General features: G+C 35.6%; 1 protein-coding gene across 7 annotated transcripts in view; it reads left to right on the top strand.

The window, feature by feature from the left end:
- GRM1 (glutamate metabotropic receptor 1) overlaps positions 1–17885 on the top strand; it is a 411958-nt gene that overhangs the window by 361018 nt on the left and 33055 nt on the right. For all 7 annotated transcript variants that reach the window (XM_034963042.4, XM_034963043.3, XM_055114194.2 and 4 more), the window contains 2 exons: positions 273–399; positions 12145–13075. In XM_034963042.4, coding sequence (XP_034818933.1) covers positions 273–399; positions 12145–13075 — 1058 coding nt within the window. The remainder of the gene's footprint in view (positions 1–272; positions 400–12144; positions 13076–17885) is intronic.

Raw genomic sequence — 17885 nt, forward strand, 5'->3', positions numbered from 1 at the left:
ACTCTGCAAAAAAATGTAGTCAAATAACTCTATAAAATGAATTATTATTGAAAAGCCTCCAAACCCAGCATGGAATGAATTGACAATTCCATCCAAACTCTAAGATAATCAAATATATACAAATTCACATTCTTAAGATTCCTCAGCATATAAGATTATTTTCATAGTTAGTCTTTTTTTCTTTATTCATAATCTGAAAACAAGTCCTCATCTGAAATAGAAGCTTTTCTGGGAAAACTATCTTTAAAATTCATGAAATATCTATGTTATAGGTTATACGGAAAGGAGAAGTGAGCTGCTGCTGGATTTGCACGGCCTGCAAAGAGAATGAATATGTGCAAGATGAGTTCACCTGCAAAGCTTGTGACTTGGGATGGTGGCCCAATGCAGATCTAACAGGTAGGAACTGCCTCACTTGGAAACCTTGTGCCTCACTATTTGCCTTTCCAATGTGTCCATCCCTCAAATGAGAATGATTAGCTCATGTCTTCTCAATGTTAATTTACAATGCACACTTTTTAGTCCTCATGTCAAGGAGTATACATAAACCTCATAAGTTTTCTATAATCTATATTGAAAAGAAAGTTCATGTAAATGTAAATAACAATGAATTGATGTGTGGTAGGCTATGCTATTATAGAGTTGTTTTCTGTTTTTCTTTAAATTGTATTTGAAGGTATTTCTGGCCACCTGAATTTATATTTGCAATCATTTCTTGAACATCTACTATGGATGAGGCACTACTGTAGGCCCTAAAAATAAAAAAGTAAATGTCCCAGCTTTTATTTTGTATAAAATCTATCAGGGAAGAAACATGGAAAAATATAATAAAACATAACATAATTATTAAAATAATCATCCCGGCTTTTATTTTGCTTAAAACCTATCAGGAAAGAAGCATGAAAAATATAATAAAACATAATATAATTATTGAAATAATAGAGATATCTATAAAGTGCATAAAGTTTGTTAAGCAGGCAAGAAGATGAAAGGAATTTCAGGCCTAAAGTAGAACACGGGAAACATGAAAGTTTATGACACATTTGCAGAAAACCATAGAACAAGTATGTGGGGTTGGTAGGTAGGCACAATGGTCCAGTAGGGTAGTGGTCAGAAATGAGAATAGACAAGGACACTGATGGGATGGCAGAGTGCTTCTGTGTGACATTCCTCTACATGTTTGGACTTTGGCTTTGAGCACAGGAGAACCACTAAAGAATTTTAAAGTGGTGAATGACATTATGATACCCGCATTTCTGGTATGCTTCTTGTAGTGGGATAGGAAGTTGTTGTATTGATGCAAGTGAGTTACTTGAAAAGGTGTGGATTAGGACAGCTACAGTAGGAATGGAAAGGAATAAATGAAACAGATGATTCACTAGTAAAACCAATGGAACTCAGAGGGATTGATTATATGAGTTTGTAAGTTTCCTAAGAGTGATGTTCATATAAATGAATTTTGTTTTTCACACATCTTGTTATGAGCTTACAGAGGAGAAATGATTCATAAAACTTTGCATAAATTTTAGGAGCCATAGAGGCTTTTTTTAAATCTGAGTACATAGACACTTTGTCATCTGAATAATCTAGCCCCTCGTCTTATCATCTTAGAAAGAGGGAGCTGAGGCCTAGAGAGGTGAAGTTGTATGGCCAAAGTCAGGAAAATAGTGAGAAGCAGAACCTAGTCCACTAACCCCTGACTCCATGTCTTTTTGGGTGCTGTTGAAAATCATCCGTAAATGTAATATTCTTGATGGTTGGACATTTTTTTACTTGTTTCCAAGTAAAAATATGCAACTAAGAAATCATGCAGTTTATTCAAAGTACATAAAAAATGACTAGGTAAGTAGAACTAGGTCACGTAACTAAAATTATACTAAGTGACAATACCTTGTAAAATGTTAATTTTGTTAGAAAAAAGTTAAACTGAGCAGCAGAAAGCTTTTGTAAGTCACCTAGTACAAAGGTCCTTTTTAAAGAGAAGAAAAGTAGATCAGAACGTTTTTGAAGGTATGAACTGCATCTCACTCATCTTTTTATTTGCCAGCTAAATTTCATGCCTAAAAATTACCCAGGAATTACCCACCTCCAGAGATTCCACTTTGCTCACGCTGGAGTGGAACTCAGCAGATCCTGATGCAATTACTCTCTGTCCCACCCATTGAGAAACACCACTCTCTGGCGCATAGCCTGATGCCTTGAACATAATAGCTACTTAATACATGTTTGTTAAATTGAGGGAATTAGGAAGAAGGGACTCACCCAGGGTCATCGAGGTCAATGCAGTTGGTTAATAGAAAAACCACAGTGAGAATTCAGGATTGTTTGTCACCGGATCTAATGAATGCTCTCACTCTGCCATGGTTGCATGCAATGGCCTGGCTTGGAAAAGCTTTTCCAACCTCATTTTGGACTCATGCCTTCCCTCCACTTACATTATTTCTCTTCAAATTTGTATCCTACTTCATGGTGTGTGCCTCCTGCCAGGCCTCTTTTTCTTGTATAAGTAGGTCCGCTTAGATGGCCATTGTGTTTGAGAGCTGGGGTTTACTGACAGTCATTCCACTCATCTGTTTGACTGAGATCACAGCTGACTAGGAAAAAGCTCAAAGACAAAAGTGACCTCTTTATGAGGTTAATCTTAGAAGTCAGAAGTCTTGGCTTTGAGGTACAAACAGTTTTCTCTTGTCTACATTTTTTGGGCTTTCTCCAACTTCTCCTACTGCTCTATTTCATTTTCATTAGGGCTTATCTCACACATTAAAAAATTTTCTATCCCATTTTAAAACACTAAGATAAAAAAACTTTTTTAAAAAACCTGATATGATGTAATACTGGAACTCAAGGTCATACCTTTTATTCCCTGGAGATGCTCTATTGTGGGATTATTGCATATTTTCTGTCCACTGCCAAATGCTCATTTCCATTGATTAGGGATCTTTAACTTGGTAAAATATTTTTAAAATTCTCCTTGGTTAAAAATAGATTAATATTAATACAATTACATTTCTAACGATTTAATATGCCATGATCTATCATTTGCATAGAAGTCACTTTAACATTCAAATGAGTTGAGCCAGCAACTCCTCAGACCACGCCCTTAGCTAATAACAACAGGCATGCAGCTGCGACTGGGTCATATATTCAGATGATTTTGCAAATCTTATCTTTAGTGCCTTTCACAATATAGATTCCTCATTCTAATTTATACTAATGTCTTAATGATCCATATTGATTCTGCCTTTCTTTTGGTCTCTTACAGGAAATCCCATTTACCACTTGCTTGATGCCATGTCAAGCACAGAGCAAGGGCATAGTCCGTGGCAATGTGTTGTGGGTGTTACCATGGTAGCGGTAGTTATGAAATGAGAAAACCTATGAGAACAGAATACTAAAAATCAGTAGAATTACTCAGAAAAGTAAACGCATTGCCTTTAAGTAGGTGTTTGATTTATGGGCAATTTTTTTTCACTAAATATTAGTTAAAATGAGAAATCATTCTTCTTCGAAAAATAGTGTATTCTACTGAAGTAAAATATACTTTTTATTTTTAATAGTTGGTTAAAATATACTTAAAATCACTTTAAAAGTTAGCTACTTTTAATATATACTCCATACATTATAATATTAATGAATAAAAACAGGTTTACTGTGGTTTTTATTTCCATTAAAATGTGTTTTTTTTTGGCTATGAAGAAATTAGTATATTTCTTAGAGAAAGTGCTTTTCGAAGCTGTTAAAAAGTTTCTCATATTTTCTTCTTGTGAAATTGCACATTTTAATTCAGCACTTAAATTTCACACTTTATTCCTTGTGATACAAAAACAGGGATCTTTTCTACCATGATATACAGCTTGACAGTAGTTTAACAATTTGTGGACCAATTATATGTAATCCAATGCTACTAATTTATTTGTAAAAGTAAAATAAGAATATTCCTCAAAAAGACAGACTACGCTACATTTTCTCATTAAAGAAAAACGGAAAATGCTTTATAAACATTAACTAATTTTAACAACTTTTTTCCATTCCAACAGTTGTTGTAACCTCTTACACTAGTATCTACTAATTTATTTCATTCTGTAATAAACACTACCACCTGTTTTGTGCCAGGTACTTTTTAAAAACTGGGAATATACAGGTGAATTAAGCAATGTCTATATCCTAAAGAAGGAGCTTCATATGAAACTAGCCATGTAAACAGCCAACTATAAGTCCTACAATAGAGTTATGTGTAAAATGTCAGATAAATATGGAGCGGCTGTTTTTCCCTGGGAAGAAAAAAGCCTTTGCAGAAGAAGGGACATTTGATCTGAGCACTGAATTACAAACAGAATTTCACCTGGTAGAATTTCATTGAATTGTAATAGAATTACTATTTACATTAATTTTAAAACAATCAGGGAAACATTTTGATGAAGGTTTATATGATCATGATGTAGTATTGCAAATGTTATGAATTACCTCAAGACACTTTGCATAGAATTTTATTTCTTAATTTATGTTAAATTTGACTTGACCTAATTGGAAAAAAGTCTGATAGTAAATTTCATCCTCCTCCAATACATCTGGATCGTATAAGATGTACTGGATCTTATAAGGATCTTATAAGTACCCTAACATTTGATTCAAAAATTAGAAGTAGCTACCAGTCCTCAGATCAGAGTTATTGCCACCTTGCTTTGATTTTGCTCAGTAATTTGTAGTTGGCTTGAAGGAAACTGACTTGTCTGATAGCTCTCAGTTCTCTGTCATAACCCTAACCATAAACATTTGCCAGGACCTCAAGTTCCCAAGGTTCAGATATGGAAAGCACAACTCTCACAAATTCCCCCTTTTGAGTTCTGAGGTCAGGTGGATGCTACTCACCACTGGTTGAAGGTAGTCTCCCCTCTTTCTAGTCTCGGGATAAACAAACACACCTGGAGGTTGGATAACTCTTTTTTAAAAACTTCAAAACAGGACCTCAAAGAAAGCCACATAACATGACATTACATAATTGGACAAAATTGACATTACAGCTAATTCCCTCAAGATGGCAAAGCTAATGTTTCTCAAATTTAGGATAAATTTAAATTTATCCTAAATAAAAAACAAAGAAAATAAAGAAAAGAAAAAAAGGAAAAAGAATCTAAAACTTTTAAGAAACTTACTCAAAATATAGATCTGTTTTGGATGGTTCCAGATTGGCATTGAAAAGCCTGGTTTCCATATATGAAAAAGAATCTAGCATCTTCCCAAGAGATAAAGCAATCATAGTAGAATTGCAAGTATGTTTCTGGGTGTCATGACAAACTGCTACTGTTACAACACGAGAGTACTTATATCCCCTCTAGCATAACAACATTGTTCTTCATCTGTATTTGATGCACTGTATAGGACAGAGTTATTTTATAGCTAGATTTGGACAACTTTATGATTATCCTTGGAGAGGCCTTAGTATCTGTCCTTGACTATTGTCCTCATTAGGGGAACTTGGATTTACGATATGCAGTTTAAAGTTTAAAATGTGCTTGGTGGCAACCAAATCCAGTTTGCTCACTGATGGATTTTGCCTGAAATCACCAATTAGCTTGATTTGGCTACATGACTTGGGGGTGATAAAAAGATTCCACTGAAACTTCTGCCCTAGCTAACCCAAAGCGAATATTCATGGTAGAGATCCTGGTAGTCCAATCCACAGATAAAGTCTATCCATGTGTGAATAAGAACCTAGAGAGCTTGCACCTGGTTATCTCTTGGTCCCTTGGTGTTGACATGCACTGTCTTTCTCGCACCGTATTAGACCTTTTGACTTTAAATAAAATTGTTACATGAGTGCCTTCTACAAGTCTTCTGAATCTTTTCAAATATCTAAACTCGTGCAATCTTTGCATATGCAGAGTATTGTTATTGAAAAAGTTAGCATAACATACTTTTATATTATTTCTTTTTTAAAATTATACTTCAAGTTCTGGGATACATGTGCAGAATGTGCAGATTTGTTACATAGGTATACATGTGCCATGGTGGTTTGCTGCACCCATCAACCCGTCATCTACATTAGGTATTTCTCCTAAAGTTATCCCTCCCTTTGCCCCACACTCCCTGACAGTCTCTGGCGTATGATGTTCCCCTCGCTATGCCCATATGTTCTCATTGTTCAGCTCTCACTTATGAGTGAGAACATGCAATGTTTGGTTTTCTGTTCCTGTGTTAGTTTGCTGAGAATGATGGTTTCCAGCTTAATCCATGTCCCTGCAGAGGACATTAACTCATTCTTTTTGTATGACTGCATAGTATTCCATGGTGTATATGTGCCACATTTTCTTTATCTAGTCTATCATTGTGGGCATCTGGGTTGGTTCCAAGTTTTTGCTGTTGTGAATAGAGCTGTGATACATACCTGTGCATGTGTCTTTATAGTAGAATGATTAGTAATTCTTTGAGGATATACCCAGTAATGGGATTGCTGGGTCAAATGGTATTTCTGGTTCTAGATCCTTGAGGAATCACCACACTGTCTTCCACAATGGTTGAACTAATTTACACTCCTACCAACAGTGCAAAAGCGTTCCTATTTCTCCATATCCTCTCCAGCATCTGTTGTTTCCTGACTTTTTAATGATCACCATTCTAACTGGCATGAGATGGTGTCTCGTTGTGCTTTTGATTTGCATTTCTGTAATGACCAGTGATGATGAGCTTTTTTTCATGTTTGTTGGCCACATAAGTGTCTTCTTTTGAGAAGTGTCTGTTCATATCCTTTGACCAATTTTTGATGCAGTTGTTTTATTTTTTCTTGTAAATTTGTTCAAGTTCCTTGTAGATTCAGGATATTAGCCCTTTGTCAGATGGATAGATTGCAAAAATGTTCTCCCATCCTATAGGTTGCCTGTTCACTCTGATGATAGTTTCTTTTGTTGTGCAGAAGCTCTTCAGTTTAATTAGATCCCACTTGTCAATTTTGGCTTTTGTTGCAATTGCTTTTGGTGTTTTAGACATGAAACCACTACTCAAGGAAGTAAGAGGACACAAACAAATGGAAAAACATTCCATGCTCATGGATAGGAAGCATCAATATCGTGAAAATGGCCATACTGCCCAAAGTAATTTATAGATTCAATGCTATTCCCATCAAGCTACCATTGACTTTCTTCACAGAATTAGAAAAAACTACTTTAAATTTCATATGGAACCAAAAAAGAGCCTGTATAGCCAAGACAATCCCAAGCAAAAGGAACAAAGCTGGAGGCATCATGATACCTGACTTCAAACTATACTACAAGGCTGCAGTAACCAAAACAACTTGGTACTGGTACCAAAGCAGATATATAGACCAATGGAACACAACAGAGGCCTCAGAAGTAACACACACATCTACAGCCATCTGATCTTTGACAAACCTGACAAAAACAAGCAATGGGGAAAGGATTCTCTATTTAATAAATGGTGCTGGGAAAACTGGCTAGCCATATGCAGAAAACTGAAACTGAACCTCTTCCTTACACCTTATACAAAAATTAACTCAAGATGGATTAAAGATTTAAATGTAAGACCTAAATCCGTAAAAACTCTAGAAGAAAACCTAGGCAATACCATTCAGGACATAGGCATGGGCAAAGACCTTTATATTATTTCTCGAATGATGTCCACAACAGTAGCTTAATATAACTAAATTATTGAGTTAGTGTGATGATTGTCTCTAGTATATCTAGGCTCAGATAAATTCCTCTTAGTAGTAAGAGAAATAATAAAGATGGACTCAGATTTTTTTAGCTTTAAATCAGTAAGGAAAGAAGTATGAATAAGCAAGAATATACAAAGGAGAGTATGATATATACAAGAATTTTATAATGGTGATCTTGCACAGAAGATCATTATATGGTTATTAGCATGCTCCAAGGTCTTTGGGTCAGCAGTTAACTTCCATGCCCTTTCTGCTTCTGGAGGCTTTTGCAGAGCTTCAGTTTAAAATTACTAATGGGTGTAATCATCAGTGTATCAAGGTTCCCTTTCATTTTTCTAGAGGGTTGGGAATGATGAGGTCATGAATAAATATTCCGGTGAAAATGTCCTCATATCACTGGATTTATAAATTAGAATGTTTCAGCTAAGAAATAAAAATCTAATTGTATTTTAGCCATTGTGAGGATTGTGGCTTTTCAACAGGGGAATGCTTAAACAGAGTCATAAAATAAGCACACTATTTGAACTAGTACCTAGTAATAAATCATAGAGAGGGACAACCGTATACAATCCATCTGGAGATGCTCAAAGGTTTCTTTTGCAATTTTATCAATGTCCCATACATTTTTTTCCAAATTAATTTAATTGCAAATGAAGCATGAGCTGGACACATCTTCTGCTATCCTGAAAATGTCTTTCCATTGCTGTTTAATTGGCCAACTTGTCCTTCCAGAATAAATTGCCTCATTTTTCATGAGATGTACTGAGTTTTCACAAATATTCTTCAAATGAAACTTCTGCTTGAGATATCTACAGATTTTCTTCCATAGGCTCCCAAACCATAGAGAACAGAGACCTTTTAGTTGGTTTACTGAAAGATCCATAATTATGTTGATTTGGGTTATTTACTTTTTAACTCTATCTGGAAATGTCAAGCCACATATTAGACATTTTCTAAATTGGTAATTTTACATTATAACTGTTTTTTCCTCATTTGATTCAACTAATTCAGGAGGTCTAAGCCTACCTACAGAGGGAGAGAATATGGTCCTTTTTATGTTAGTTGTTGAGTCTATTTCAGAACTATTTGAAAGTTTCCTAAAGTTTTTTCTTCATCTTTATTTAGTTTACAACTTTGAATATTTATGGAAAGAAAAGCTTCTGAAAGTGCTTTATGCAATGCCTTTTCTATTTTTCTTTTTTAAATGTTACACCACTGGGTTACTTTAATCTTCTCTTTTCTGCTCTTGCATTTAAACATTTTTCTCCATCAAAGGCTAATAATTAATTGAATTAATTGGTACGTACTTGTAGTATGGACAATAAGTATCTAATAAAATTTCCAAATTCTATAGCAAACATTATGTTCTGTATTCATGAAGTTTAGGAAAATTATTAACTATAGGTCTTAATTTGGCTTTATACCGGTTTCTTTAATTCAACTTCTATAGATCTGACTTATGTTCTAGAAAGTTTAAAATGTTATACTATTTTCTAGTAAAAACTCTGATGACAGAGTAGTTCATTTAGAGAGTCAGGTAAAGTTGCATAGAAAAAGAATGAAATGAAAAGAAGGTAGCATTCAGAAGGTTACCAAAGCCTTGACAAAAATCATCTTTGAATTGGAAAATTTGTTTGCAGGATGACAGCTAAAGAAACTGACAATTGACTGTGGTATTTTATCTCCTAATTTGTCTAGATCTCCTTTTAAATATTTTAATTTATTGATTTCATCATAAATTAGTTTCCATATGGCCAATGTTATTTTAAATATCTATTTTCCTACCTATCCATCATCTATCTATCTATCTATCTATCTATCTATCTATCTATCTATCTATCTATATCATCTATATATCATCTGTCTTGCCTGTATTGGGAAAACAAAAAAAAAATTAGGATTAGTATGTGACTTTATATAGGAAGAATAAGTTCTTCCAGAAAAAGGTTTGTATTTAGACAGAGACAAATCTCTGATACACAAGGAAGAGAGGCCACTAAGTTCTGTCAAAAGTGTGCGCTTGCTAATGGTGTCTTAGATTCCCAAAGCAAACAGAGTATAGGAAGGCAACACACAATCACTAAAATAAAGTGATCTTTCATAAGTTGACAACACGGGAAGTATTCTTGTAAAGGTTTTCTAAGAAACCTAAGGCTGAGTGACCTACCACTTTTGGCAAATTGGTTATCAATTTAAAGGATCTCCAAACATTAGCACTCAGGGCCAGCTTGGATTGGACACTTCTTAGGCTTACATGTTCCTCTAATGTTTATGAACTATCCCTTATATTGTCAACAGAAAAAGGTGATTCAAAACAAAACAAACACACAAACAAAACAGAAAAATATGGTTCAAAACAAAACAAACACACAAACAAAAAAGACCCATAAAATAAGACTTTGTATATGTATGTAAATAACAGCAAAAGCAAAGAAACAGCAAGGGAATAAACAGATATGGAAAAAAATATTTATCAAATTGTGTATCTCTAAAGTGAACTATTTGTTGACATAATAAAAAGCTTATGTCTAATTACCAAATGGTGCATTTCAAAACCAAAGGTTATATGACTTAATATATAAAGATACAGGTGAAATTACCTTACACAAAGACCTAAGTTTAATTGCCTTCTATATAAAGACCTACATGATTACAAATCCTAGGACAACTACATAAATTCAGCAACAAGAGCTCAGTAAAATTAGCCAGAGTGAGAAAATTGTTGAGAATGACTCTCATGCTAGTACATGGGAAGGACAGAATGTGGGCACGAGGGGGTCCAGTGAGTGACCCTGTTGATCAGAGCATCTCCTGGAATGTTATCAAATAAGGAGTCTTCAAAATTATCTTGGTGAAGCCTCTAGAAATATGAAACATGGTGAGACTAAATACATAAAAATTTTTTAAAAAGCACAAAAGCTGGCTGGGTGTGGTGGCTCATGCCTGTAGTCCCAGCACTTTGGGAGGCCGAGGCAGGCTGATCAGGAGATCGAAAACATCCTGGCTAACACAGTGAAACCCCATCTCTAGTAAAAATACAAAAAATTAGCCGGGCATGGTGGCGGGTGCCTGTAGCCCCAGCTACTCGGGAGACTGAGGCAGGAGAATGGCGTGAATCCAGGAGGCGGAGCTTGCAGTGAGCTGAGATTGCGCCACTGCACTCCAGCCTGGGCGACAGAGTGAGACCCCGTCTTAAAAAAAAAAAAAAAAAAAGCACAAAAGCTAAACAATTGCTTACTATAGTAAGGGATAGTTGTGCTAGGCAGATACATTTTCTCTGAGCAGAAGACTATTCATTTTATATGGAGTTTTTAGAAAGTGTGAAGTTTAGGGATTGAAAACCTTGCAGCTTCTGAGAGCTGGTTGACATCACCTGTAGCAATACGATTACTCATATGAGACTGTTGATTAGTTGGCACTCATTTATTGAAGTGATTCTGATCCTGCCTGAGTGATTATCAGAAGTAAGGGCTGACAGTGCTTGCTTGGCATCCAAACACATGTTCACTGAGGCAAGTTGTTGATTGACTGACAGGTTTAGCACTGGTTCTGGTGGTTCCTTGTTGCCATGGCTACAGAACAATGAGTCTTTTCCTAAATTTATGGAAATGACTTTATTCTCACAATTTGGGAAATATTGGCCCAGACCAAATATTTTGTGATTACAAAATTCTGTGAAGGGGTTGTCCCAGAGCCTGACAAATTTTTCTCTCACTCTGAAATACAAAATACATTTTATTCTCCATCTAGAAGGAAAAGATAAGCCAGGAATTTAGGAACAAATTCTAGTCTTTCCTTTCAAGAGATGGGTTAGGGGAGATTTCATTCTTCCTGGATATGTCCACTAGAGGTTACTAACTCAAAGGCCCTCAGGTTTCGGATACAGATCATTCATGATTCATGAGTAGAGTGAGATTTAAGGTATAATATAGAGTTATGCAGTAAACAGGAGAACGCAGATTCTTCTAAAGAAGTCCATGAAATTTACATTGAAAACACTCTGCTGGCCAAAAACGACTTGTCTATGAGCTGGACTTGCCTATAGACAATGGCTGCATCAAAAGAAAAGTTTTGTTAGTTTATTTCTTAATAATTTATTCTATCCCATTATCACCATTTAACCCTCACTGGAAATAAAGTTTTATTTGGGTGTTTTCTTTTTCTGAACATGTAGAACCGAGTCCCATTCACAGAATGGCATCTATTTATAGTGCTGATGTTGGAAGAAAAGATCATTTTTGTAGGTTCAAGTATGTCACATTAGGCTTGTAATAAGATTAAATTTGGGGACATAATTGTCCAGGTAAGACAATGATGTATCTTTATTTGTGTAATAGTGCGCATTTTTAAAAAAGCATTAAATGCTGTAAATCATGAAGAATGCAAAGATGACTGTGTCTCTGGTAACTAATAGGCAAGTTGTTATTCCTAGCAGAAACCTTGGATTCATGCTAAAATGATTTTTCTCATCACAGGCTGTGAGCCCATTCCTGTGCGCTATCTTGAGTGGAGCAACATCGAATCCATTATAGCCATCGCCTTTTCATGCCTGGGAATCCTTGTTACCTTGTTTGTCACCCTAATCTTTGTACTGTACCGGGACACACCAGTGGTCAAATCCTCCAGTCGGGAGCTCTGCTACATCATCCTAGCTGGCATCTTCCTTGGTTATGTGTGCCCATTCACTCTCATTGCCAAACCTACTACCACCTCCTGCTACCTCCAGCGCCTCTTGGTTGGCCTCTCCTCTGCGATGTGCTACTCTGCTTTAGTGACTAAAACCAATCGCATTGCACGCATCCTGGCTGGCAGCAAGAAGAAGATCTGCACCCGGAAGCCCAGGTTCATGAGTGCCTGGGCTCAAGTGATCATTGCCTCAATTCTGATTAGTGTGCAACTAACCCTGGTGGTAACCCTGATCATCATGGAACCCCCTATGCCCATTCTGTCCTACCCAAGTATCAAGGAAGTCTATCTTATCTGCAATACCAGCAACCTGGGTGTGGTGGCCCCTTTGGGCTACAATGGACTCCTCATCATGAGCTGTACCTACTATGCCTTCAAGACCCGCAACGTGCCCGCCAACTTCAACGAGGCCAAATATATCGCCTTCACCATGTACACCACCTGTATCATCTGGCTAGCTTTTGTGCCCATTTACTTTGGGAGCAACTACAAGATCATCACAACTTGCTTTGCAGTGAGTCTCAGTGTAACAGTGGCTCTGGGGTGCATGTTCACTCCCAAGATGTACATCATTATTGCCAAGCCTGAGAGGAATGTCCGCAGTGCCTTCACCACCTCTGATGTTGTCCGCATGCATGTTGGCGATGGCAAGCTGCCCTGCCGCTCCAACACTTTCCTCAACATCTTCCGAAGAAAGAAGGCAGGGGCAGGGAATGCCAAGTGAGTTATCTGACCTGTTTGTCTCTCTTTTCTCTTCCTTTCTCTGTCTCTCTTTCTCTCTCTGTCTCTCTCTCTCTTTCTCTGTCTCTCATATCTTCCTCTAGTTTTCTGAGTTGTCTCTTCCATTTCCCCAATGTCTTTCTCTTCCTTTCTTAATCTTTTCTCCCTTTCTTAAATCTCACATTCTGTTGCAGTAAGAATGCAGAACTGAGGCTCCTCCCTGTTTTCATTTCTTTGAAAGAAAAGGAGCAGGAAACAATCCTTATTCTTGCCTAGAAGCGGAAGCTTCGGTTCTGCCAGTAACTTACCCTTTCGCATGGGACCTCCTTCTATGGAGCATCATTTTGCCCCTGGGGGCTGGGTCAGAGAGGCAAGCACTAATTATAATGTCTAGTTCTGACCATGGTGAAGGTAGCTTCTGGTTTATTTTTATCATTCCGGAATCACACCACTTCTAAACCGGGGTGAAGGGGAGGAAACCTTAGCACCTGGAGAAATTGCCATTTCAAAATTTGATCACCACTGAGCACCAAGTATGTCCTAAAATAAGATCCTGCAAGCAACTGACTTATCATATCTCTCTTATTTATTGAACTGGAATGTACATTGTAATAAACATGTTCCACGATGTTATACATGAATTGAGTCATCTCTGCTACTGCAAAGTCATGATCAGAATAGTTTCTTAGTCATAAAGCACCAAAAAATAAAAAATAATAAAAAATGGAACCAGGTGATAAGCCCCAATCTTGAGACTTTGTGTGAACATTAAAGTCCAAATGAATTCCAGATGAATTCTATTCAAAGTCCAGATGAATTATATTTCTATAATTCTTCTGAGTTGTTTTTATAATAAGCACTTTCCTATCCTTTTTCTATTTTGAGAAGAAGCATATGTTAAATTTGCATATGTCACCTCTTTCTGTGACCCATGAAAACAAATTTCATGTAATGTTTTTTATTTCAAAAATAGCACGGATGCTTGAAGTTCTAAAGGTAACCGAAGTATCCAAAGATTAAGTCATTTTCTCCACCAGCAGCATTAATTTTACTCTTTCAAACAATCCTTTAAAAATAAAAAGTTTTAATAATAATCATGATAAGGTACACATTGTTAATAATCATTCCATCCATCTGAACCTGTCAGCAGGAACATTATTTCCCCCTATTTTGTAGGTGAGAAAAGTACTCTGCTGTAAATTTTTATAACTTGTATTTATTTATTATTATTATTTTCTTAATCCCAAATGTGATAGTAGAATTTGTGTAATTTTCAATGTAATTCCCCTTAGTTATTCTTTATTTAGATCTTAACTGATACGATACTTCTCACTTTAACACATGCCAAAAATTTTACATCCTTTAAATTTCTTGGTTTTTGTATCTTTACTTTCCAAGAAGCAACGTGGGCATCTTTTGCAGAATTTATATACTTTGAGGATCTAACAAGGGAGTCTTTAGGAAAACATATCTTTGAAATCCATTTTATGGATTTCAAGTAAAGACATCCCTAATTTTCTCAAAACTAGGATGAAGCCAATAATGTACGCTTACTCCTTGGTATATCAAGTTTTAAGTTTGTTATAGGATGTTGATCATAAAAGTGGTTAGCCTTTTTTTTTCTCTTACCATGTTTTTTTAATTCTAGCCAAACTCCCCTCAGGAGCAAACTCCTGGCAGGGAGTTATCAGGGAGCATGAAAGCAAACCAACAGTGCCACGAAACGGGAAAAAAAAATTAGACAATTAGTCCAGATGTAAAATGGCATCACTAACAATTTCCATTAAGAGGGAAGAAATAAGAGGAAAGAAAATGAAAAGAAAGAAGGCATTCCTTAAACTGGAGTGTTCACAAGGATTAAAAGATTCACTTTATTGCATCACCTACAGTTTTCTGAGGGATCCATTACAACATCCACCATTATTCCACTCCATGTTTCTAACTACCTTGCCTTTATTATGGTTCTTCAGAAGCTTCCTTGTAATTTTTAGGTATGGGTCATTTTTGAAAGTTGCTCTTCTAACCATTTAAGGTAAAGAGAAAACCTATATAATTAAGTTATCGTGTGTTGGTGCCCAGGAATATGCATTTTTGAAAGCTCTCCCAGTGATTCTGTGTACAGACAGATATGGGCACCTGTTTAAGAGAACAGTGACTAATGAAGAGTATGCAGTGCCTGCTGCAGAGATGAGTTGGAGCTATCTGATGTCACATGAACAATGCTGAGTATTTCTCTCATGTCCAGGCATTGCTGCAAGAGATTACCTTCCCACACCTGGAACCACTTTCCTTATAAACTGAGAGCATTCCCTTCACTATCAGAAATTTAGAAATTAATTTCATATGGGATCTTGCTTTTGAGAGAAAAATCAGCACGGTCTAAATTAACTGGATTGGTTGTCTAGGAAGTGCTGGTTTCATCAGTAAATTGTTGAACTATTAGCTGCAATTTATCAAGCATTATTACATTCATTTAATAAGAAATATATTTCTAATTAAAAGTTATAACCCGCAGCTTTCTGAGTACAATTTATACCTACTCCAATATGCACCAAGCAAATGAGCTGACCCAGAGAGGGATTTGAGGCTAACCTTCTATGGAAAACAATCATCTGTTTACTCATTTTTCTCATTTGTTCTGCTGTTGCTCCTGTTGTAACTATGTGATACTGTAATTTTAGTATATAAAAAAGAATCTCAATGCTATGTTTTTACCTTTTTATTGCCATTTTATGTTTTCTTAGTTTGTCTCCAAAGTTACAAAAAAGCACAAACAGTCTAATATTTTTACAGCAGCAAAAATCTGCTAGAGTTTTGCCAACTGAAGCAAAGGGGCTAAAAACTCTAGATAACACATCACCCAATGAGTTTATTGCTATTCTAGATGTGTAATTCCTACATTTATGGTACACTGAGGGTGTTCAGCAGTCTGCATGTGTAGCTATAAACACAGAACAGATGCTGTAATGAAGAGCTTCCAACTGATCTATCTGTTTGAACATTGTTTTGAGGAGTTGCAAGTCCAACGGCATTCTCATGACAGGCTGTTTCTGAGATACGTGGTTGGAATGATGTTGCGTTGTCTGTTTTTAGCAAAGTTTACTTCAATTTTTTATTTTATTCACAGATGAATATCTGGCACAACCAAAGGTTTGGGCACTTGCTTTACATTTTCTGGAATATAATATAGGAGGAGTTTAATCAATATACTGGGTGTTTGGGTTGCTTGAGTTATTTATAATCAGAAGTCCCTTCAGGCATACTTGTATCCTGGGAGATCAGCTGAAGTTACCTTTGACACCTCTCATTTCTTTAGCTTTTTAAAAAAATGAACATGAATGGAAAAATATGCAGGACTCAGTAGATTTTAAAATATTGAAAAAATTGATTTATTGGCAATAGAAGAAAATGAAAATCCCTGGACATTTATGAGGAAGTAAATTAATTAGATCCAAGTAATTTAACACTTCCTTTTAAAGAAAAATGAGTTAACATTATTCAACTGAAAAATTCAAATATCATATAAATGACATGCTTCTTTAAAAAGTAATTACATCAGTGATTACATGTCAAACTAACATCTCTAGTTAATTCCTAGATAAATAAAATCACTGAGTGCCAAACAATTTGATGGCACATGGAGCTAAAATGTGACAATACATTCCTATGATATTTTGCATGCAAAATTGTGTACAAAACTAAAAACAATTACAACCCTTCCTCCCTAAAGGCATCAGACTGACACAAGGAAGTAATTTTAAAATATAGGTTACTAAGTAAATGGATATTATTATATGCTACCTTGATTATTTCTTGAGTATTTGAGTTTTTTTTTAACTGAGTCAAGAACCAAGTGAAATTCTAAATGGAATGATGCTCAGAGGAAATTTTCTACTTTGTTCTCTGCTAGAAATATATTTTGTCCACCAGTAGAAGCAAATAAGCCTGCAGCATTAGTCATTATGTCCTGGGTAAGCATTTTGGTTTTCTTTCCTCTGATTATGAAAAGAAATGTATTAGTGAGTTTACAGATATCATGGCCAAATGGAAGTGGCATGTTCTCCTCTTTTTTATTTTTGATACAGTTCTCATTTATGTCTATAGCTCTGCTAAATTTTTATTATTTTTAATTGACACATAATAACTATACCTATTTATAGGGTACACTGTAATATTTCAATACCTGAATGCCATGTGTAATGATCAAATCAGGGTAATTAGCACATCTATCATTTCAAACATTTATTATTTCTTAGTGTTGGGAATATTCAAAATTCTCTCTTCTAACTACTTGAACTATTGTTAACTATAGTCACTATACCCTACTAGAACTTATTTGAAAGAACCATTTACTATTCTGGCTCACAAACAGGATAATCTTGTCATTTTGTAATTATTTTTCTCTTAATCACACAATATATAGCTTTAAAAGCTACTGTAATTCTTCATGATATTTATAGTAAACATCAGAAGATTTATTGAAACATTTGTGATAGAATTTTACTACTGGATAGTAATATTTATTGAGGATCAATTTCTCATTCATTCATTTATGTAATCAATCATTGTTTCAACAGTAAGCTTAAAAGCACTTAGGTACTTGATATGGTGCTAGGTAGTCAAGATAAAATATATATATATAAGAGGCAGGCCCTGACTGCACCAATCGTGCAATATGGGAAGGGAGACACTAAAAAATATAACTAAATGTACTGTGTTATGTGCCATAGTAGAAAACCAATATAACATTCTCAGTGCCCAGGGAAGAAAGAGATTAAGTCCAGTTAATGGAGTAGTATCTGTAGAAGGA

This window comes from Pan paniscus, chromosome 5 (assembly GCF_029289425.2).
Source record: "Pan paniscus chromosome 5, NHGRI_mPanPan1-v2.0_pri, whole genome shotgun sequence".
Lineage (NCBI taxonomy): Eukaryota > Metazoa > Chordata > Mammalia > Primates > Hominidae > Pan > Pan paniscus.